Raw genomic sequence first — 25,473 nt, forward strand, 5'->3', positions numbered from 1 at the left:
TTTTTTAAATTAAATTAAATTTATTACATCTTGGTACAAAAATCTTAAATCTTAATAATAATCAACACTCACTAATCAGTTCTGGTACTCCTGCCTACCGTTTTCGGCATCTTTTTATTCGTCGGATCTTCTAATTCCTTTTGCTTATAATAATGTGGAGCTACCTCCAATAACCATTTACTCTCGATCTCTATCACTTGCCTCATGAACTCCTTTGAAGTAAAAACTAATTCGTGGTAGAGAACCCACCTAGGTAATGATTCGAAAAGTGCACTGTTGGGGTGGATGGTGACACTTTGGTTGTGCTTCACCGTCTTGTAACTTCCCCCTTTGGAAAATCTAGCTATGTGGTAGAAATAACCGGAGGTGATAGCCTTGCGGATGTCCACGGTTTCAGAAACGTTGGAAACGATTTCTATTTCTACTCTTGTCATCAAATTAACCAGCTGTTCCCTGACGTCTCGGGCTCGCTTCATTGATCTAAAAAATAAGGCATGGTCAATAAAAAAATCTAAAAAATCAATACGTTTCTACACGTTTATGCTTAGTAATTTCATGCTGTCTTTGAATTAAAATAGCTATCTACTGCAAAAAAATATTGCCTATTACAGAGCTCTCAGAATAATTAATTATCATTATCTTTGCTTTATCCCTATGTGGGGTCGGTCTCCCTGTTTGCATTTCTCCATACCATTCTATCCTTTAATTTTATCCTTTTTTTTCACTCCACTTATTCACTAAGCATTCATGTTTCCGCCACATGCATTCGTTGTTCCTCTTTCTTTTTCAGTGTACAACATTCAGTTCCGTACATCATAGCCGGTCTTATGGCTGTTTTATAGAAAATTCCCTTCAGCTTCATTGGAATTTTTCTGTCACACAACACACCACTTGCTTCCTTTCACTTCATCCATCCAGCCCTAATTCTATTGCATGCATTTCCATCTATTTCGTCATCACTCTGTAATACTGATCCTAGGTACTTAAAAAACTATTGCTTTTCACAATCCAAAGAGATCACTTCATTTATAGTAACTCCATCTTTACATGAACATTCCAAATACTCTGTTTTTGTTCTCCCAATGAATAATTGTTTTATGCAAATTGGTAACGTGTTGTAAAATTTGCCTATGTACATCTGTAAGGCATAAGGAATGCAGCAAATATTGTAAAAAAGGGCATGTTCTACGCAATTTAGAGCTCTATGATTTTGCCGGTGGTCATCTCAGTCGCTTTTCAAACGTTGACGTGTATGTACACTTCGAAGAGCAGTAAGTGAATATTTGATACTTCGCCAGTGAAGGTGACCCAGGTAATTGAATAATTACGAAAGCGCTATAGTCAGAGGACTGTCGTCCGTCGCGTCGCCCCCTTATGACTCAGTATGCAGTTTCAAGGGCTCACCGTCGATACCAGAACACCGGTAGCTATTGGGACCATGCAAGTTCGGAAGAGCGACACTTGGTTTCATAGCTCGGCAACATTTTTAGCACTTTTAATTATATTGGCCAATTATATTAGTCCTGGTTTGGTTACTGGATAATTGTCAAGACCATAGCCCAAAAAAGAATAAGAAGAAAAAGTAAGATTGAGGTTATGTTATTAAAAAGTTGTTATTAAGAGATATTGTACTACAAGCAAAATACCATTAATTAAATTCAATTTAATAATTGCATATAATATCAATAATTGTGGAGCAACATATAATTTTTACAATTTATAACACATCATTTGCGAAATCCCATTTTCTTCAATGACAGTATGTATGAAATATACGTCAATTTGACTATTTCAATTAACAATACGAATTATTTAAGAAAGTTGCAAGATTTGTCCGCTATACGCGCACGATCGTCTCTCGCATCCCCTCCAAGTACTTGCACACAGCGAATAGTCAACGATCAGGTTCGGGTCGGCCACGTGTAACGACAGAGAGGGACGGTCGCTTAATTGTCCTGATCGTCTTGCGGAATTAGCACGCGACACAAGTTGAGCTTTAACAATCCTTCTTCTTCTTATGGTGCCTATCCGTTACAGATGCTGGACACTAACATGGCTATTCTGACTTTGTTGACTGCTGCCCTGAAAAGTCCGGTAGTGGTTAAGTTAAACCATTTTCGCAGGTTATATGCAGCCAGGATATCCTTCTTCGTCCTGGACCTCTTTTCCCATGCACTTTACCTTGAAGTATGGTCCGAAGTAGGTCATATCGTTGTCCATTGCGCATTATATGGCCCAGGTATTCCAGTTTGCGACGTTTTATGGTTACGACTAGTTCGCGCTCTTTGCCCATTCTATGTAGAACTTCTTCGTTGGTAACTCTGTCTATCCAGGAAATCCTCAACATGCGTCTATAGCACCACATCTCAAATGCTTCGAGTCTCTTTAGTGATGCTTCAGTAAGGTCCATGTCTCCACGCCATATAAAAGAACGGAGAATACGTAGCATTTTAGTAAACGAACCTTTATTTCCAATTTTATATCGTGGCTGTTAAAGATTTTTTCATTTTGACGAAAGCTGATCTTGCCTGCTCGATCCTTATCTTAATTTCCGTCGATTGGTCCCACTGTTGATTTAAGTTTGCACCCAAATAACAAAAGTTGGTGATTTCTGTTATAGGTTGTTGGTTAACTCGTAATTGACCAGGTGGTATCCTATTTTTGCTTATAACCATGTATTTGGTTTTTTTATGTTAAAATCAAGCCCAAACCTGCTATTTACTTCTGCCACCCTGGAGACAAGTGTCTGCAGACCTTCAAGACTGTCTGCAAAAATGACAGTATCATCAGCGTATCTTATGTTGTTCAATCGTTCTCCGTTTATAAGTATTCCCTCGTCTATGTCCGTTAGCGCTAGGTTCATAATGTGCTTCAACAATCCTTGATGAATGTTTAAGGTTTAACTGTCACTCAGTGGCTAGTTAGGTGAAGGCTCAAGGCGGCCACTTTGACTCCCAGACAAGCTAATACAGGGCCCAAATTGAAAGCACGTCAGAAACAAGCTCAACTTCAGATTGACGGAGAACACGTCACTTGGGACCTTGGCCAATGGAGCAGAGTTTTATGCTTTGATGAGAGTCGAATGTGCTTGCAACGCAATGACAGAAGACGACGCGTATATGGGAGGCCCGGAGAATCATTTGCCCAGTGTGCCCAGTGCTGCAGAGTCAAAACAGTGAGCTATGTAGGTGATTCGTGTTTGTTTTGTGGTGGTATATCTTTAGCAGTAAAAATGGAGCTTGTGTTCATGCTCGGTGGTGATCGCGGAGCAATTTGCGGTGAATTAAAAAAAGCGGTGAATTCATTGGTGATTTTGGTCTAGGGCAGAGAAATGAAAGGGGAGAAAGATTAAAACTGTTCGTAGAGAAAGAAAAAATTGCAATACTAAATAAACTCTTCAAACTACCATCAAGGCGCTTGGCTTGTATATCTGGGTTTCCCCGCAAGATCAACCAGGAAAAGTAATACGGAATCAAATTGATTACATAATGGTGAACAAGAAATTCCGTAATAGATACCTATCAGTTAAGAGTTACAGTTACTGCAGTGATTTCCGAACCACCAGCTTAATGAGCCATATTTTAAAAAAATTTTCTGAAAATTGTACATCACAAGATATATAGACTGTACAAAGAAAAATCAGTTGTACACAGTTTGATTTTTGGAATGCAGTGGGTACGACAGAGGCTCTGTTTAGCATACAAGTGCTGTTTCAACGATTAGTACATTCTTTCACGTTTTTTGCTGTAAATTTTAAAGAACCGCTTGGATTGACATGAAATTTGGCATATGCATAGCTAACATGTCAAAGAAAAAAAGTGATATGGTGACGATGTGTGCTTTTGCCCAAGGGGTGAGTTTCACCATATCTCGAGAGGGGGGGGGGAATATATGTCCAAGATATGTGCCGAAATGGATAAACTGACTAATTTTAAGCAACTTTTGTTCTATAGAGTTTTTTCACCAAATCAATATTTTTCGAGTTATTTGCAAGTGAATATGTTCATTTTTCAACAAAATAACCACGTTTTTAAACGGTTTTTCGCAAATAACTCAAAAATTAGGCATTTTCTCGAAAAAAATATTCTCACCAAAACTATACGCTGTGAGCTTCGCTGGTGTCGCTCCTAGCGGTTACTAATTCAACTTTTACTGGTAATTTTTAAATTTATTATTTAATTGTTATCGCTTAATATTTACAACGCAAAAAAGTAATTAAATTGTAATCGATTTTTTTAAGATTTTTCTAATCATTTTGACGTTCTATTGATAAAATATCAATTTCTTACTTCGGATACTTTGACAATAATCGTGTAGATGGCGCTAAGATTATAATAGATTATTTATAATTAGATATTACGGAATATTAAAAAAACTTAAATTCAGTATTTAAAACGTAAGTATATTTAAGGTAAAAATATATACCACAGCTTTGACCAACTAATATTGTTTATAATTAATGTTTTTAATTTTAATTTTAAATTAATCACTTTGACATTTATGTCAAATTTCCGGTAAACGTTTACAAACTTGTCACTACTGGCGTTCGCGAATTTGTAAATATCCCCTCTACGTACGAGCTCACAGCGTATAGCCTATAAAAAACGCTGGACGGAAGGGCCGCCCGAGAACTTTATCGTGCCGATCTATTATCGTTATGGTACTAGATATTGGCATTCTATAAAAATAACAAAGTTACTCGTTATTTTGATATTTTAGAAACACCTACTGTACTTAAAAGTATTTTATGGTTCTACGCATCATTAATTCCTGCATTTGAGAAAATGTTCGATGCCATATTTCGGGGACACACTATAGATGTGTAGATTATTGCATAAATCAATAGAATATTATAGTCATACTTTCATTTCAAATTAGTTCATTTTTCTGAGAAATTAATAGTTTACAATATTTGCATTTCATTCTATTTCGATTACGCCAGTCAATGCGCGAGATTAAGAACAATATATTATCTCCAAATTCTATCCTACTGCATGGATTTTAATGAAATTTTGGGAGTAGCCCAATCTCCTAATTCAAAGTCTATCCTATATACTATGGCGCTTTTATCATGGGGGAAGTTCCCACCACTTCTCAGGGGTGAAATATTTTTATTTTCGAATTACATGGAGAAAAAGGAAGATTTTTAAGAAAATTTAAAAATTCATTCTATAATTTGATCACATTTTTTAAAAAAACCATTCATTTTAAACCCGTTTAACTTTTTGAAAGTAGAAATAACACTATATTAAAAGGTATTGAGAAGAAAAACAATGCATTTAAATTATGGTGGATGGGGAGTTAAATGTATATACTTTTCATTTTTCCTTAAAGTACATTAGTCATTATATTTTTTGCACCATATCTCGCTTAGTTTGTAAGTAACCGACATTTAACGGTGCTCGTTTTAAAGGCCTTTTCAAACACTACAAAAGGTGTTGGTAGCATTATACACCTAAAACCTACCGTTCCTCTGTTATTTCAAGTTGAATACACCAATTTGAGCATGCACCAAAAAACAAACTATTTTCACCTACCATATCTCTTTTTGTATTATAAATAGAACATTTACGAAGGAACGAATCTCTTTATTATTTATAATCTAAAAAATGTTTTATATAGAGTTTTTAGTCATAGTTTTTAAGGTATTCACAAAAAATCCGTCCGAAAAGGTGTCATTTTTCAATGAAAATGGCCAATTTTCAACTACGCATAACTCAAAAAGTATTGAGTTCTCAAAAAAAAGTATAGACCAGTTTTTGCTTAGAAATAGGTTCTTCAGCCACTTCCGTGCTTATTTTGACCAACAAATTTTCCACCCCCTTGAAGAAGTGGGAACCGCCCCAAGATAAAAGCGCCATAGTATATAGGGTAGATTTTGTTTCTTGAGCTATTCCCTACTTACTGTGAAAATATCAAGTACATCAATGTAGTAGGATGGAATTCGGAGCCAAATACCCTCATTGACTGCTCTACAATAATGCTCTGCTATGAACGCGTGAGAGAGGACACACATAAGATTATAGCAAAATTTCTATTTACCGTAACTTTTCGAGTTTTTGAGCTACAGCAATAAATTTTATGTCATTGGAAAGGTAATTTTGCATTCTTTCAAAATGTGTTAAAATATACAGGGCGTATCAAAAAAATTAAGATTTTTTATTCATTTCCGGTTCAACCGGAAGCCATGTTTTTGGTAAAATCTATTGTGATAATAGATAATAAAATACCATATATGTCTGCAAAATTTCAAATTTTAGTTTCTATTAAGAAGGAAGTTACGGGCACTCGAATATTTTTTTATAAAAAATTCATAACTCCCCTCCTATGGGGAGTTAAGATATATGACTAATGTCATTCAATTTACTGATAGGATATCAAAAATATATCAAAAAATAAAAAAATTCCTTGGAGCCATTTTTGAGAAAATCTAGTTCAAATTTATGTCAAAATTTGACCCCTTAAATATAGGCAACCCGTAACTTTTTCTGAAAAACGATAACATCTTTCTTATAGCCCCATCTTTAGGCTATATAACGACTTTTTCAAATTAAACTTATCTTCAAAAACTTTTTAGATAGATAGGGAAATGTGTCGGGGGGGCGGTCGGCCATGTTGGCCGCCATTTTGAATTTGGAAATGTCAAATTCCGTACTTTTATTTACCTATCGATGAGCTTACTTTGAGTTGAATTTCATTTATTTCTGTCAAAATTTGCAAAAATGGGCCCTAAATAACCCCCCTATTTCGGCGCCCCTTTAAGAGATTTTTTTTAAAAGCTTAGTTTCTCGACAAAATTCTCTTAAACTTACTCATACCGAATTTCATCAAAATCGGTCCAGTAGTTTTTGCTGGGCGGTGGCGACATACGTACGTACATACGTACGTACGTACATACTTCCGACATGTTTTTTTTATTTGCTTTTTAGACTCAGGGGGACTCAAAACGTCGAAAAAAAGTGAAATCTGAAAAATTTTTTTTTGCACGATCCTATAACTTTATCTATTATACTATACTACGTATATAGTACGATAAAGTAAAAGTGAAAAAAATGGTGTATATGTTAGGTCTCTATACCTAGCAAAAGCAGAGTTATAGCCAATGAAAAATAGGTTCATATTCGAAAAATTCCAAATAGAATAATTCAATGTGAAATGTCCAAATAATGAAGCATTCTTGAGGAAACCACATTACAACTTTTTTAAAGTGTTTAAAAAAAGCTTTATTTCTGTTTTTATAAAAAAAATTTCTAGCATCAAATGTAACCAAGTTACGCTCAAAATAAAGTTGGTCCCTTTTGTTTTGTCAAAAAAAAATTTAGGAAGATCACCCCCCAATTAGCAACTTAAATGAAATTAATCGTTACCGCTTTACAAGTTACTTTACTTATGTTTTATGTTTATATGATCTGTAAGTTTCATCAATTCAAAGTGCTTATTTAAAAAAAAAATTAGTTTTAAAGTAAAATTTTTAAAAATTTGAATTTTGAAAAAAATGTTAGAGATAACTTTTTTTCAAAATAACTTAAAAATTGTTAGAGATACCAAAAATCATAAACAATAAAAAAAGTCGGCTTTACTTTTCTGAATATTTTGTATTTTTTTGTTTTTCTGTAAGACCAAAATTGGTTAAGATTCGGTGTTTCTAAATTTGCATACACTCGTGATAAGTGACTCGTTCAAGCCCTTTTAACTACAGTTCTTTCAAAAATAAGGACTTTGAACCAATGACAATGAACTTGCAGATGATATGATCAATACATACGCGAGTAAAAAACTTGTGAAGTAGTGACAATTAAGTTCATTTGAAATGTTAATTAGGGGGTGATTTTCCCGATTTCTTACCAAAAAAGGGGCCAACTTTATTTTGAGCGTAACTTGTTTACTTTTGATGCTAAAAATTAAAAAACAAAAATAAACATTTTTTCAACACAAAAAAGTTAAAATGAGTTTTCCCCAAAAATGTGCTTCGTTTTTTGGTTATGGCACGTTAAAATATTCGATTTGTAATTTGACGAATATGAACCTATTTTTCATTAGCTATAAGTCTGCTTCCGCTACGTATAGTGACCTAATATATACACCATGTTTTTCACTTTTTTACGTGCTATATTTTTGATGAGAATTTTTTTTTGACCAAATACTTACTTTTTGAGTTATTTGCGAAAAACCGTCTGAAAACGTGGTTATTTTGTAAAAAAATTAACATATTCACTCACCAATAACTCGAAAAGTAATAACTTGGTGAAAAAACTTTATAGAACAAAAGTTGCTGAGAATTAGTCATTTTATCCATTTCCGGACTTATTTGGAACATATATTTCTCCCCTAGGGCAAAAGCACTCATCGGCACAATATCACTTTTTTTCTTTGACTTGTTAGCTATGTGTATGCCAAATTTCATGTCAATCCAAACGGTTCTTTAAAATTTAGAGGTTTTGCAATATTTTACCTTTAAAGAACGTACTAGATGTAGAGACCTAAATTGCGATATTTATGAATGCTTCATTGATTACCATAAGGCGTTCGATACAGTAAAGCACGATAAACTGATGGAGATATTAGCCAACATTGGAACAAACAGCTGTGATCTAAGAATCATTAGCATTCTGTACTGGAATCAAACATCGTCTATCCGAACAGAGGCAGGAGAATTCGACGATATCAAAATCAAACGTGGGGTCAGTCAGGTCAGTATATTATCACCACTGCTGTTTAACATATACTCTGAGGAAATCTTTCAAGAAGCAGTGGATGATGTTCAAGCCGGATTTTGAATTCCGGGATTATTGAATCATTAACATAAGATACGCAGACGACACGGTGGTATTCGCTGACAGTTCTGAACTAACTCCTCCAGGAGTTAATGAGTAGAATCACAGAAGTAAGTCAGAGATACGGACTTTCACACTAAACACTAAGAAAACAAAATGTATGATGATTTCTAAGAAGGAACAGCAATTTGGACGAATCATTGTGAACGGTCCAAAAATAGAAAGAGTAAAAACATACACCTACCTTGGTACGAACGTCAATGAAAATAGGGACCATTCCCTAGAAATCAAATGTAGAATAGAGAAAACAAGATCTGCATTTCAAAAAATGAATAAGATATTAAAATGCCATGATTGATCAATACCCATAAAAATTAGGTTACTACGATGTTATATCTCTCCTATACTGTTAAATAGAGTTGAGTTGTGGACACTCACAGACGCCACCTGCAAGAAAATTGAAGCTTTCGAAATGTGGCTTTAACGTCGAATCCTGAAGATATCTTATACCGACCACGTTATTAATCAGGGTGTTTTGTTGAGAATGAAAAAGGAAAAAGAGCTGTTAACCACAATAAAAACAGATATAGATATAGACTGCTGCAACTAATCTTGCAGGGAAAACTAGAAGGAAAACGAGGACCAGGAAGGCGAAGGATTTCCTGACTGAAACATCTACGTACACTTCGCGTCATATAAAACTGGTACACTTTTTTTTTCCCAATGTAAACCTCTGTCCAGACTGACAATTACTGTTCGTGAATCACTTCGTTGTTGCCATCACAGATAACGGAAATGCACTAAATCTGAATACAAAAAAATAACGTTTAAAATGTATATTTCGAATTGTAATACATATATTTAAATTACACACTTGTTCACTGTAAAAGTTATTCATTTTGTATTAATTTCAAATTAAGTTTTTAATTTTTCCAGTGTGTTTTATTTATTCTACACAACTTAATGCAGCGTTGTCCTACAATTTACGAGAAACCAATCACACCTCTCGATTTGACATTAAACATAATAATTTAAAGTCATGTCAAGATTTATTATCTATCATTATTTTTGAACTGAAATATTTTCATAAATTATAATAAAACACGAATCAATGTATGGATACTTAATTGAGATGACGGTAAATTACAATTGTTTTAGTTTTAAGTATATTAAAAAATGCGGTCTGTCGCACAGCCCCGTTTTTACCTAGTTTGATATAATATTTTCGTTGAACTGGCAACGTTGCCCTATAAATTGGAATGACACTTGTGACAAGATCAACTTACACAACTTGAAAAACACGAATTTTCGGTTATAAGAGTTGTACCAGTTTTTTTTGACGCCAAGTGTACGTGGGATAGGCTCTACAAGAAGAAGAAGAACCCCGCATAGGGACAAAGGCAAAGAAAATGATATTAATCAAGAAAATATAAACTTCTTTTTCATTTTTTCTTACCTGTATTGTATGAAATTTTCGTAACACCACTGTAGGGAGTAATCAGAATCCCTCCATTGATTATAAACATTTAGAAGACTTAGATGATCTCCTGCTAAGTGACTGAAATTTTTTCGAGCAGTATCAGCGTGAATTATTTTATCCTTTGGTCGGTAAAATATGGCACCATTTACTGATAACATGGCTCCTATGGTGACTATTTCTTCAGAGCATTTGTATCTATAAAAGAATTAAATAAATAATATAATTATGTATTCATCTATATTATAAATACACTCACCGGCACAAAATTCCGCCACTCAAAATTTTTGATTGTTTGACGATCTATAACTTTATTATTTGTACTCCGATTTTCAAGATTCTTACATCACTTTGTAGGTACATGTATTGATCTCGTTTGTTATTATTCCGGTAACAACAAATTTTTGCTTAGATGGCATTATACGGGGGTGAATGGAAGCGTTGTATTTTCTCCTAATTTTAGAAAATTCTCTGGAAAAATTGAAGGGATCATTTTGTTTCACACTCCTTTTGTATTATCCTGGAGGTATCACCAAGGTTTTGTTTTTTGAATTATCCAAATATCTCTTTTCTTGTAAGAGCTGTCAATAAAAACACTGCTTTTAAGGTTTATTTAATTAAAACTACCAAACGCACTAAAATTAACAAAACAAAACAAAGTTAACAACAAAACAAAACAATTCAATAGCGGGTATGTCCACCTCTTGCAGCAACGACTGCTCGCAATCTGTTTGGCATCGAATAATGATGTGTTATCCTTGCCTGGGGAATAGCCCGATATTTCTCTACTAGGGCCATAACTGTACCAAATTTTCTGGAGGCCTAGGATGACGGCGACTAGCTTTTTTTAATTCATCCCATAAATGCTCAATAGGATTAGGATCTGGGCTGCATGCGGGCCATTCCAATCTTATCAATCCAACCTCTATTTTATGAGTCAATCAGTGTTTTTATTTACAAAAAATGGTACAGCTCTTAGTCGGATAATTCAACAAACAAAATTTTAGTGATGCCTCCGGGATAATATGACAGGACTATGAAATAAAATCAGCTCTTCCAATTTTACACAGAATTTTTTAAAGTTAGGAGAAAATACAACGTTTCCATTCACCCCTGTATAATGCCATGCAAGCAAAATTTTTGTGTTATCGGAATAATACCAAACGATATCAATACATATACCTACGAACTGGTGCAATAATCTTGAAAATCGGAACACAAATAATAAAGTTATAAATTGTCAAACTTAATCAAAAATTTTGGGTGGCGGAATTTTGTGCCGGTGAGTGTATAAGAAGGGTATATAATCAAAACTTGCTTTCTCCAAAATTTTCATTTGTCACAAAACACTGAAAACTTGCTAAAAACAAGCCCTTACAGTTATCACACCAATTTAAGTTTCATAATATGTGTTTGACCATTTGAATTTGACCATAGAAATTATTAGTATTACATAATTAATGAACTCCAACTCTCATCAATAATTAAATAATTAGCTTTTTTGTTTGGAGAAACTGAGTTTTGAAGCAAACTTTTGGAGAATGCAAGTTTTGAAACAATTTCCTGTTTTAAAGATGAAATTTTACGATTTTTGTTTTTTTTTTCTTTTCTTAACACAATAATAGTAATCAGTTACATTGTTTGTAGTTAAGGAAGACTTTGAGTGCCCTGAAACTATAGTGAAATTATTTAGATGTATCTGGCGATTGTAGCATGTAGCCTGATCTGGAAGCTTTGGCGAAGGATGATTTTTCAGACAATCAAATGATAATAGAAGAACACTTCTGCTTTTTTCTTTCAGTAAGTCATAAAAAGTGTACTTGCAACTTGTATATTATAGTACATTCTTTCACGGCTTTTGCTGTAAATTTTAAAGAACCGCTTGGATTGACATGAAATTTGGTATACGCATAGCTAACATGTCAAAGAAAAAAAGTGATATGGTGCCGATGTGTGCTTTTGCCCTGGGGGTGAGTTTCACCCCATCTCGGGGGTGAAAAAATGTATGTCCAAGGCAAGTCCTGAAATGGATAAACTGACTGATTTTAAGCAACTTTTGTTCTATATAGTTTTTTCACCAAATCAATACTTTTCGAGTTATTTGCAAGTGAATATTTCTTCATCAAAATAACCACGTTTTTAGACGGTTTTTCGCAAATAACTCAAAACGTAAGCATTTTGTTGGAAAAAATATTCTTAGCAAAACTATAGCTTATAAAAAAGTGAAAAAAAAACGGTGTATATATTAGGTCTCTATACCTAGCAAAAGCACAGTTATAGCTAATGAAAAATAGGTTGATATTCGAAAATTCAATGTGAAATATCCAAATAATGAAGCATTCTTGGGGAAAACACATTACAACTTCTTTAAAGCTTTATTTCTGTTTTTATAAAAAAATTCTAGCATCAAATGTAAGCAAGTTACGTTCAAAATAAAGTTGGTCCCTTTTGTTTTGGCAAAAAAGAATCAGGAAGATCACCCCCCAATTAGTAACTTAAATAAAATGAATCGTTACCGCTTCACAAGTTACTTGACTTATGTTGTGTTTATATGATCTGTAAGTTTCATCGATTCAAAGTGCTTATTTTTGAAAAAATTTGGTTTTAAAGTAAAATTTTTAAAAATTTTATTGCTTTTTTAAAAATGCTTTTTTTCAAAATAACTTAAAAATTGTTAGATACCAAAAATCTCAAACTAGAAAAAAAGTCGGCTTTACTTTTCTGAATACTTTGTATTTTTTTGTTTTTCTGTAAGACAAGAATTGGTTAAGATTCGGTGTTTCTAAATTTGCATACACTCGTGATAAGTGACTCGTTCAAGCCCTTTTAACTACAGCTCTTTCAAAAATAAGGACTTTGAACCGATGAAACTTACAGATCATATGATCAATATATACGCGAGTAAAAAACTTGTGAAGTGGTAACAATTAAGTCCATTTGAAATACTAATTAGGGGGTGATTTTCCCGATTTCTTACCAAAAAAAGGGACCAACTTTATTTTGAGCGTAACTTGTTTACTTTTGATGCTAAAATTTTTTTTTAAAAAACAAAAATAAGCATTTTCTAAACACTTTAAAAAAGTTAAAATGAGTTTTCCACCAAAAATGCTTCGTTTTTTGGCTATGGCACGTTAAAATATTCGATTTGGAATTTGACGAATATGAACCTATTTTTCATTAGCTGTAACTCTGCTTCTGCTAGGTATAGTGACCTAATATATACACCATGTTTTTCACTTTTTTACGTGCTATATTTTTGATAAGAATTTTTTTTTTCGACCAAATACTTACTTTTTGAGTTATTTGCGAAAAACCGTCTGAAAACGTGGTTATTTTGTACAAAAATTAACATATTCACTAGCGAATAACTCGAAAATTATTAACTTGGTGAAAAAACTTTATAGAACAAAAGTTGCTTGGAATTAGTCATTTTATCCATTTCCGGACTTATTTCGAACATATATTCTTCACCCCCAAAAGGGGGTCAAACTCACCCCTAGGGCAAAAGTACACATCGGCACAATATCACTTTTTTTCTTTGACTTGTTAGCTATGTGTATGCCAAATTTCAAGTCAATCCAAGCGGTTCTTTAAAATCTAGAGGTTTTGCAATATTTTACCTTTAAAGAACGTACTAATAGTTGTATACCCTTTTCTAAGTCGTGAGTGTAGCCTTTTCTTGTTGATTTTAAGAAAAGAACTATGCAAATAATTATTACTAAAGTTGATAGCTGATTACAGTAAAGAAACACTGACACTGTATTAAGACAAATAGAGAGATTAAATCTGAGTGAGTCCCCTCAATATTTATTTTAAATTTACAAAAGTTATGCTAAGTAATTGATCGTTTTGGAGTGTAATTTTCAGGGGCAACTCCGAATTGAATGAAAATTTGGATTTAGGTTCTACTTACCCTCCACTTCAAAGTTCGACTTGTGCCGTTGGTTACTTTTACTTGAAGGTGGAGAGTCACCCCATCTCGGGAGTGAAAAACGTTCGTTAAAAATAAGTTTGGAAATGGATAAATTGACTAATTCTAAGCAACTTTTGTTCTATAGAGTTTTTGAACTAAGTCAATACTTTTCGAGTTATTTGCGAGTGAAAATGTTTATTTTTAGACAAAAAAAGAAACAAGTCTTCAGGCGGTTTTTCGCAGATAACTCAAACAGTAAGTATTTTACGGAAAAAATATTCACAGTAAAAATGAAGCGTCATAGCTTATAAAAGCCTAGCCTATAAGCCTATAAAAAACGAAAACAATTGTGTATTCATGAAGTCTATAGATCCAGTAAAAGAAAAATTGTAGCTCATGAAAAATACGTTCTTATTCGTCAAATTCCAAATCGAATATTTCAACGTGAAATAACCAAAAAATGAAGCACTTTTCGGTGAAAACTATTTAACACTTTTTAAACTGTTTAAAAAAGTTATTTGTATTTTTTATAAAAGTTTCTAGCATCAATACTAAGCGAGTTACGATCAAAATAAAGTTGGTCCTTTTTTTTAATTCACCTTATACAGTATGTCCCTGTAAGTTGGAACCACATGGAAAACTGTTTTATTATTAATTTTACGAAAAAAGTTCTGCATGGTCTAAAACCTAAGATTCAACCGTCAGATATCAAATTTTATAAATCTTATACAAGGTATGTTAAAAATGACTTTTGCTCAAGAGTAAAGTGGCTTCATTTTTCACAATATTGAAAATTGTTAAAATGAAAAGTTGTTTGGAATTAAAAACTATATTCTAATATGCAACTACATCCTTCCAATTAAAACTAATTTTTTTTTGAAAAATTTTCTTTGCACCACGGGCCCCACGTTGGGCGCCAGTTATAAGGGAGGTATGTTTTCCCGCGGTTCGAAATTACCAAAACTGTGAAAATCAGACACTATTTAAACTATTTACTCAAAAAAAGGTAAACATGTGTAAAGCGGTTAAGACTGTGTATCTTTTTCATAGTCGAAAAGTGTTGATCTGTCACTCTTCTATCTGGCTGACCTCTAGTAGTTGGCACTCACAGCTATGGTGGGGAGTAGGTGGGTGTTACAATATAGTTTTAGATAAGGCGTACAAAGAAATACTTTAGATCCAAATAAATACCCTTATACAAAGTTTTGAATTCTTTTGGCCATTAGTATATAATAGTAACAAAGTAAACACTTACTTTGTTACTAGCAAATTACTTACAAAACAAATACTTACTTTTCCGAAGCTAATATCATCTTGGCCATCATGGGATCCACCGGTAACTCGGCCATTCTTCTGCCCAATTTGGTCAATTCTCCGTGATGATTTAAAGCCCCCAAAGCGTATAATTGTTCTAATGCTAACACCAAAGTCTCATGAGGAGGTGGATCCAAAAAATCAAAATGTACCAAATCATTTATTCCTAGCGCCTTCAACATGAGTACGGCGTTTCCTAAATTTATCCGCTGGATTTCCGGTATAGTATTGTCCTCTAGCTCATGTTTATAAGACCAAGCAGTGTATAGCCTAAAACATTTTCCAGCTGCTACTCTACCAGCTCTGCCAGCTCTCTGGTTTGCAGAAGCTTTGGATATTGGTACTACCATCAAACTCTCCATCCCTGTTCTCGAATTGAAATGATTTTGTTTCGCAAACCCAGGATCTATAACGTATATAATATTGTCTATTGTTAAAGACGTTTCAGCTATATTTGTGGCCAAAACAACTTTTCTAGCACCTGGAGGCGTCGGTTCAAAAATTTTACCTTGCATATCGCTGGGTAAATTTGCATATAGTGGCAATATAAGTAATTCTTTAACTTTTGACCCTAGCCTACGAACTTTATCTTGTAAAAGTTCTTGGCACGTTTCTATTTCGTCTTGTCCAGTCAAAAATACTAGTATGTCGCCCAAGGGTTGTGTCACATGAATCTGAAGTACTGATACTACACAAGCATCGACGTAGTCGGCTTCAGGAGCTTTCGTGTAATAAATGTCAACTGGAAACCTTCTTCCTGGTATTTGGTAAACAGGAGCATCGTCAAAAAAATCAGAAAATTTTGTTACGTCAAGTGTTGCACTGGATATTAAGAGCTTTAAGTCTGGTCTAAATCTAGCTATATCTTTAACTAAACCAAACAATATGTCAGTGTGTAAAGTCCTTTCATGAGCTTCGTCAATAATCATAACACTATAAGACGCTAAATCTGGTTCTGATAGGAACTCTCTGTGTAAGGTACCATCTGTCATGTATTTAATAACTGTCCTTTCAGAGGTGCAATCCTCAAATCTGATGGCATATCCTACTTCGTTACCTAATTTAACACTCATTTCTTGTGCTACTCTAGCAGCTACTGACATGGCTGCTACTCTTCGTGGCTGAGTACAACCAATCTTCTTCCCATCTTCACAGAAACCAGCTTCGTATAAATACTGTGGAATTTGTGTGGTTTTGCCAGAGCCGGTTTCACCTTCGATAATCAAAACTTGGTGTTCCCTAATGGCCTGTATTAAGTCGTCTTTAAAAGGGTATATCGGAAGGCTTTTCTTTGTTTCTTCTATAGTAAGTTTTTTCTTTTCTGTTTCCGTTAGTTCGGGTTCTTTCTTATCAGACACTCCTAAAAATCAAATTAAATACATTTACTATACAGAAATTTGGAACCAGTAAAAATAAATAATCTACTATGTATACGCAGATGATATTGTTCGTCCGCTCTAACTTTTCCCCTGCGTCACGATTTATTTTCAAACAAATTACGTCAAAACCTAAAGTGAAACGAACGTCGATGTGTGTAGACATTTTGTATACTATATACTATACAAACATCGGCGTAAGTTTCACTTTAGGTTTTGACTTAATTTGTTTGAAAATAAATCGTGACGCATGGGAAAAGTTAGAGCGGACGAACAATATAGTGCTTATAGCCAATAATAAAAATAAAATGCAGAAAAACCTTAATATATGGACTGAAGAAACCAAAACAATGATAATAAATAACAAGGAGGACCTACACAACAAAGAGATAAGTGCAATCAGATAACATTAGAAAAAGCATCAACCTATGAATACCTAGGGAGTATAATAACTGACGACGGGAGAAATAGACGCTGAAATAGCAAATAGAGGAAACAAATCGCCATAAATATTTTATGCCTCAAATAAACCCATACAAGGACATAAAGACATACAATTGGAAGTGAAAAGGAAGATTCATAATACAGTAACGAGATCAGTAATAACCTATCCAAGTGAAAATTGGAAACAGAAGAAACGAGTCAAAAATAGAAGCCATGGATTTGAAACACTTAAAACAATCGCAGGAAAATCAAAATGGGATAGTGAAGAAATCAGAAAAAGAACAGAAATAGAGCCAATATTATATCACATCCAACATAAACAACTAGAATGGTATGGACATGTGATAAAAATGAAACCAAAACACCAACAGACCAACATACAATCTAGATAAATCAAAAACGACCCCAGGAAGATACATGTTTAGGGAGGAGCTTCAGCTAAAAACAAGAGAACGTGAAGTAAATAGCTGGGAAGATTTAACAGATGTTTTGACAGAAATAGATGAAGACCAACTGGGCAAAAAGATAAAGATAGAAATGGATATCAGATGAAACTTTGAATCTTATCGAGGAAAGAAAACAAGAAAAAAAGACATCTTGCAAGCAAGAACTGTAGAAGGAAGAGCGAACCGACAACAAGTATATGAAACACTAAATAAAGCAGTTAAAAGGAATGCAAGAAGAGACAAAAGAAGGTGGGCTGAAGAACAGGCAAAACAAGCAAAAATAGCTGCACAACACAACATAACTATATGAAATTACAGGACGACTAACAAAAAATGGGTCCAACTGTTCGAACATTGTAAGATCCTAGACAGGCGAATTACTTACTACAACAGATGACCAAGTAGAGAGATGGAAAGAGCATTTTCAGGAGATGCTAGGTACACCCAGGGATAACGCAGATGAATTGTCTAAAACTCGCAGAATATCTTCTTCTTTAAGTGCCACCTCCGTGACGGAGGTAGGCAATCATCATAGCTATTCGGATTTTAGAGACGGCTGCTCTGAAAAGTTTATTTGATGTCCATCCGTACAATTCTCTCAGGTTGCGCAGCCACGATATTCTGCGTCTCCCTATGCTTCTTTTTCCCTGCATAATCAATTGGAGCAAGTTGTATCTCTCTATAGTCCAGGGCGCATTTGTTTTGAGATGGACGTTGAGAGGTGACTCAAATTTTTTTGCAGAAATTGCTTGAAAATAACCCAAATAATAATATTTGAGTTATCCTCCCACTCAAAAAGGTCCGGAACATTGTTTAAATAATTAAAATGTCAAAAAATTAAGTAAAAATTTGACTTTTTTCTTCATTTTTTGATTATAACTTTCAAAGTATTCACTTCCGAGAAAAGTTGCACTGACATAAAAGTTGCGTAATTAAATTTCCTACAATATCGAATTGGCTACAAATTTTAAAAATTGTCACCCTTGTTGCAAAATAGCAATAATTGCGAAAAAAACCATTAAAAAACAAGTATTCGCATTTTACGCTTTTCAACCATTTATGCTACACGTAGGACCTTCATATTTTACCCTGAAAAGCTTTATGATATAATAAAACAGTACTGTAAATTTTATTAGGATCGGTTTAATAGATTTTGCAATCCCGCTTTCGCAAAAATAATTCATTTTTTTTTAAATGTTACAGGACTGAAAATAAAGCAGATAGCCAGCTGAATTTTTTTTTGCTTATAGAGGTGTACTGTACCTTTCATTTGCAATTTGTAAAATTAAAATAGATTATTTACCACGGCGTCAGGAAATTTTTTAAATAAACATTATTTTTTGGTGCTACGCGCAGGACAGCGGTGTTCGATTCACACAAGTTGATTTCCACCAAAATTTCTTCCAATCTTTATCTAATATATTATTTTCTTACTCTATATTTTGTTGTATTTTAATATTTTAATTCCACAAAAATCAAACTAATTTTATTATTGTTTGTGAAATGTGGTTAAAACAATTGCATATGTTTAAAAATAATAAACTTTTATTCTATAAGTTAAAATATATGAACAAAGAAAGTTTTTGCTAAAAAAGTGTTATTTTAAAAGACAGAGAATGTGTTTTTATTTTGCAATAAACAAATTTATTTATTTATATCGAAATGTAATAAAAATTAAAATGTATTAATCATATCAAAGGTCATTGGAATGTCCAATCAGAGCAAACTATCCGCTGTCCTGCGCGTAGCACCAATAATTAATGCTTATTTAAATAAATTCCTGACGCCGTGGTAGTTAATCGATTTTAATTTTGCAAATTTCAAATGAAAGGTACAGTACACTTCTATACGCAAAAAAAATTCAACTTGATATCTGCTTTATTTTCAGTTCTGTAACATTTTGAAAAAATGAATTTTTTTTACGAAAGCTGGATTGCAAAATTTATTTTGCAAAATCTATTGAATCGATCTTATTAAAATTTACAGTATTGTTTTACTGTATCATAAAGTTTCTATGGGTGAAATGTGAAGGTCCTAAGTTTAGCATAAAAGGTTGAAAAACGTAAAATGCAAATACATGTTTTTGTATGTTTTTTTCGCAATTATTGCTATTTTGCAACAAGGGTGTTTATTTTTTAAATTTTTAACCAATTTTATATTGTAGGAAATATAATTACGCAACTTTTATGTCAATACAATTTTTCTCGGAAATTAATACTTTTAAAGTTATAATAAAAAAACGAAGAAAAAAATCGAATTTTTCCTTAATTTTTTTGACACTTTGTTTATTTAAACAATGTTCCGGACCTTTTTGAGAGGGAGGATAACTCAATATTATTACTTGAGTTATTTTCAAGCAATTTCTGCAAAAAAATTTGAGTCACCTCTCAACGTCCAAATGTACTAATATTTTTACAGATGCGCCCTGGTCTACTACACGTGTAATATATCCGAGATATTCCAATTTTCTTGTTTTGATGGTATTTAAGTTTTCCATTTATTTACTCATCTTTCTCAGAACCTTTATGTGTGTGACAAGTTCTGACCACGATATTTTCAGAATTCTTCTGTATACCCACAGCTCGCATGATTCTAGTTTTTTCATTGATGCAGAATTTAAGGTCCAAGCTTCCATTCCATAAAACAAAGTCGAGAAAACGTAGCACCTAGTAAACCTAACTCTTAGCTCCGACTTCATCTCTTTTTCTAAAATTTGCTCTAGACTTTCCTATTCTGATTTTGATTTCCTGAAGAATATAGACTTGCATATATCTTGCGAGGCCCCTTCCGAAACGGAGATAATAACAGCTATTAAATTTCTGAGAAATATCAGGTCCCCGGGAATCGATAACATTGCTGCCGAAATAGTTAAAACTGATCCGCATCTAACTGCTGAACTTTTGCTCCCCATCATCCGAGAGGTGTGGGAAACAAACCGCATTCCAGCGGGCTAATAAAAAAGGCAACATTATTAAGCTTAAAAAAACTTTAAGTAGAAAAGAACTAGAAAAACTATTAGTCTGATAGGAGTAAGTAGTTAAAAGATTATTATTTATTTGATGTTGATAAGTGTTTTTATAGTGATAAAACCTTTCTATGCGTTAATGCAAGACAGAAGACACAATGAGGGAACAGATGGAAGAAAACAAATAAGGAAATAAAAAACATGGACAAGCAAGTTAAAGGTATGAAAGAATGAAGAAAATGTAGTAAAGTAATATAGAAATTTAAAAAATCTTTTCAAATAAAAATACTTGAGGTGTCAAAGACATCCACACATATAAAAAAGGGGACATAACATACCTGGCATTTGTAGTGCTTGTATAAACTGAATTTGATCTTCTAACACTAACTCATACTCTTCTTTTTTAATCCCATCTTTTGCTCCAAACTTAAACACTGCCGAGGCCATCTGATCTTTTTCCCATTTCTTCTGTTCAGATTGTGGTACCTTCTCCAAGTCATCAACTTCAATGTAATCAGCAGTGGAGTCCTTGCCCAAATCTCTGGGCATGTGATACCTTTGAACCCGCTCAAGTTCCCTGGCCTTTTCATGTTCCTGCGCCAATTTTAACAGCTCTTTCTTGTGTACACGATCTTTTTTCTCTCTTTCAGTCAAACTATAAATATACATAAAATGTTAATAATTATTAGCTAAAAATATTTTATTTATTTATTTATTAATTTTCTGAAATTACAGGTCAAACTGAAAGGAGCGGTGAAGATCGGAGACCAAATCTATGTAGCAGAAATGGAAGACTTAACGGATAAGCTAAGTGTACTAAAACACAAAGGAAAACTGAAAAATCTACAGGAACAAAAGGTATACATAGAATCAGCTTTAACAAGAAAGGAAAGGAAAATACAAGCAAAGATTAGGCAAATGTCGAAAGAAGAAAAAGACGATAGGGTATATGAAACTGGAAAATGGGAAGAAGTGGAAATGGGACAATAATAATGAGAAAATTATACAAACTCACAGAAATATCGGGAAAAGGACTCCAAAAAAGTAATAGAAAATAATAAGGCCAGACCCACAACAATGGCAACGCATAAGAATAGTGATAGGGAAAAAGATGATGCAAAGGTAAAAAAGGATGAAGATAAGAAGGTGAAAGCTAGATTGCAGAAAAAGGAGAGATAAAAATGGGAACATGGAATGTGAGAAGCATCAATGGAAAAGAGGAAGAACTGGTAGAAGAAATGATAAGACAAAAAATAGAAATACTAAGAATAGTTTGATAATATAGAGTAGTGAGCACTGTTAAAGTTAATTACATGAAATTTGCTGGTATTGAGGTTCATACTGTTAAGTGAACACCATACAGAGAGGTTAGTCTCAAGTTAGAGACCGAAGTGGAACCACTGTGGTTCACCGGACTTAACCAAAAAATAATTAAACATAACACAATATATTTGTATTATTTTAATAAAATGTGTATCAACTCAACAGTAAAAATTCGATATCTTTTGATCAGAGTCCCCTATTGACAAAAATCAAAATGCGTTCTGCAGGTGAAAAGGATAGCTTCATATCCAATATTTTTGGCATTTTTACGATTCTTATGGGAGTTTTAGATAGAAGCCCAGGGGTAGGAGTGGCAAAATTTTTTTTGCATATGTTTGGGGTCCTAACATTGATATTCTCAGAAAAATTCAGCTTGCTCGTATGATGTTTAGTGGTCAAATCTCTCACGATTGGACTAGAAATACTCTGGCAAATGTATTAAATTTTTGCAAAATTTTGGAATGTGTTTAATTCATAGAACAAATCTAACATTTGTTTTTAATAGAGATTTTGTTCTCTACAAATACCTAGTTTCTCATGACTTTTTATGTAAAATAACTAGGGAAGCAGGAATTCAACATTTTAGTATTTTCCATTGAATTCTCTATGGCCCGTTTGACAATGCACCACCTGGTATAAATATACATACTGTTTTAATTATTTCAAAAATTTTTATTAGATTGTATTTTATGTTTTATTTGAAATAAAATGTATAAATAAAAATGTTATTCAAGTAGTGATACATTAAAAAAATACAATTAACACTTTGGCTGCGTTACAAGACAAATTGACCTCGTATTAGATTAATGGTTGGCTGTATTGACTTTCTCATAACACACGGCAGCAAATGGAGTATACGGGACATATGTGCCTCGTAACGAACTCAACGTAATTTTATAAATAACTCTAAACCCAGCCAAGGTGTTAAAAATGTTGCGTTTACGAAACTTTGGGAATTAATGGGCTAAATAAGAAGAAAGTTCTTTTTGTAATACTTACACATCTTCCTCAAAAAGGTACTCATCATCGGCAATATCAGCTTCCAATTCTTGTAGTTTGTCCTCCTTTCTCTTCTCCAAATACTTCCTCCTGGAAGCAACTCTGAGTGCAGGAATAAGTTTCTCTTTTTCTGCATTGTCCAATTTAAGTCTTTTAGCAGCCTCTTCATAAGCGCGCTTATCAGAAGTACTGGCAACGTTTCTAGTACGTTCTTCATCGCGTTTTTTGAGCCTATTTGCGAATTCATCTCTTTCCTTCAGATCTCTTCGGCGAGCTTCTTCAGTGCTGTCGACACTATCTGAATCGGAGTCAAAGACATTTCGCTTACTTGTACTTGGTCGATCCATACTGAAATACTTATGTTCTTATTTAAATAATTTTCATTGTACTTTTATTGTTTTATTCGTTTACGTTTAGTAAACGAAACGATGACAGTAAATAACTAGGTTAAGTTTATGTTATGACAGTGACAGTTTCTTTTTGTAGAGGAGTATTTACTATGTACGAATACAGCCAGGGGAACAAGTATGAAAACAGCCGTATTCGCCAAGGTCCATTCATGAACCTTGCGCTCTGAGCGTTAATAAAGTGTCAAAGCAAAATCGACCGACCTGCTCATGGTGGCGGTTTTTTGAAATTTTATCAGGACGCTTTGTGTATGTTTAAATGAGACATTTAAAAAAAATGCCGTGTCCCGCTAGTGATACTATGTATTAATATAAACAGAAAATAAAAACGCAATTAATCTGGGCCCGGATTACGTACACTCGATACGCATCGTATCCGCCATGTTTTACCGTAGCGCCTTATGGGAAAACATGGCGGATACGATGCGTATCGAGTGTACGTAATCCCTATGCTGATATAAATTATTCTATTTACAATATTGGGTGCGTTCGGACGACCATAGCGGCTGGCTGCCAGCAGAAATCGGCTGAGTGGTTGCATCCAGCCGTGATAGGGAAAGCTTAGTAAATCTCTCAGCAGCTGGCTTCCAGCGGTGACGTCTGACAGCTACTGCTGGCTCAGCTGTCCAGCCGCTGTGGTCGTCCGAACGCACCCATTGATTATCAGTTTGATTTTGTATACATAACCTCACTATGGCAGTTTATGTCAATAAATCTTTATTAACGAAAAAGAAAATATTTTTGTTGCACTATAAATTACAGTATAAATTAATAACTAATGAATTCTAACAATTGTTTTCGGTTATTATCACTACAAAATAAAATATTCAAGTTTAACAAAATAATCCCATAAGACTTAATGTTAAAACGTCCTGACAAAATCTGACAGCGTGTCACGTGACTGTAAGTAGAGGGGAGACGCACGGAGCCATCTATCTGTCCAGTATAAATACCGTTAGACATCATCTACGTCAGACATCATCTACTTTTATCCATAACATCTCGAACACCCCCAAAATCACCGAGAGAATAAACTCTCTGAACAGGAACTTCACAATCAAAGTAATCAACGGCCCCCCTTCCGACACACAACAATCTCTCAAATGTTCCTGTTCATCTTCCGGCCACGTACTCCACCGAAAGCCCAAACGCAAAAAGATTCATGTACCGTCCGCTCTAATGCAAACATGCATTGACGTACTCCCGGTGGAGTACGAAAACATCCTTGAGGCTACCCCGTTAGCCTACCGTACCCACCTCTAACATTTCCTCTTCCCTACCCCGAACAGGGAGAAGTTGGTTTTTTGCGGTTTCCCAACTTCATTGCACAATTATACCTGTTCGTCCCAAGAAAATAGCCGCAACTATTTTCTCCACTCGAACGCACACTGTCCACGCTGCGCTCAAAGCCACCTCCTGACCGCCGACGAGGGACGCAGGTTCGCCTGTCGTTGTACAATGGTTTCTAGGGAGACTGGTCGAGAGCAAAGCACGGACAGTACACATAAATGTCTATGGAACCAACAACAATCCATCAAACTTTCTTCTCTGTTGACTTCTTAGCCTTCTGGACACCACCGCCCGGCATAACCCAGGATCCAAGAACACCAGGACACGGCGCTTGCCCCAGTGTGTTTTTCGGACTGTTTGCTTTTGCTGCCAACACTAAACATTCACCTCAAACCCTGAAGAGGACAAAATCCTAAACGGGGAAGCACATTGAACGCATTTCTTCTAAGCATTTTCTAGACAAGCAAATCAAACAATGTGATGATGATCTACGTCAGAGATCTAAGTTGGCATTGTTGCCAGAGTATAAAAAATCTTGAATCCATTTTAATCAAATTAATATATCACATAATTATTGAAGAAGTGGATTATATAACAAAGTAAATTAATATCCAATGTAAATAAATAAAAAATTAGAAATCAAAAACAAGAATTCAAATAATAACCTTACGTTAAAAACAATTTGAGCCGTTAGTGTAGTATAAGGATGTAAAATAGAATAAACGAAAACATCACTTTTTTCATC

The 25,473-nt window shown here is 34.0% G+C and overlaps 1 protein-coding gene across 1 annotated transcript; it reads right to left on the bottom strand.

Moving 5' to 3' along the window:
* Window positions 1-23,534, bottom strand: LOC126890749 (pre-mRNA-splicing factor ATP-dependent RNA helicase DHX16). The gene is made up of 5 exons (XM_050659920.1): window positions 23,032-23,534; window positions 21,048-21,364; window positions 15,458-16,838; window positions 10,231-10,449; window positions 1-480 (listed from the first exon to the last, which is right to left on the bottom strand). Exons 1-5 carry the CDS (start codon window positions 23,376-23,378, stop codon window positions 72-74), a joined length of 2,673 nt encoding a protein of 890 aa, XP_050515877.1. The 5' UTR covers window positions 23,379-23,534; the 3' UTR covers window positions 1-71.
* Between the last annotated feature and the right edge of the window lie 1,939 nt (window positions 23,535-25,473).

This window comes from Diabrotica virgifera, chromosome 8 (genome assembly GCF_917563875.1).
Source record: "Diabrotica virgifera virgifera chromosome 8, PGI_DIABVI_V3a".
Lineage (NCBI taxonomy): Eukaryota > Metazoa > Arthropoda > Insecta > Coleoptera > Chrysomelidae > Diabrotica > Diabrotica virgifera.

What these genes read in the sequence shown, in the direction of transcription:
- LOC126890749 (XM_050659920.1), bottom strand. Translation starts at nt 23,378, where the DNA reads ATGGATCGACCAAGTACAAGTAAGCGAAATGTCTTTGACTCCGATTCA. An exon ending in TACCTTTTTGAGGAAGATGT is followed by an intron (nt 21,365 to 23,031) that starts GTAAGTATTACA and finishes GTATATTTATAG; the next exon opens with TTTGACTGAAAGAGAGAAAA. An exon ending in ATGATATTAGCTTCGGAAAA is followed by an intron (nt 10,450 to 15,457) that starts GTAAGTATTTGT and finishes ATTCTTTTATAG; the next exon opens with ATACAAATGCTCTGAAGAAA.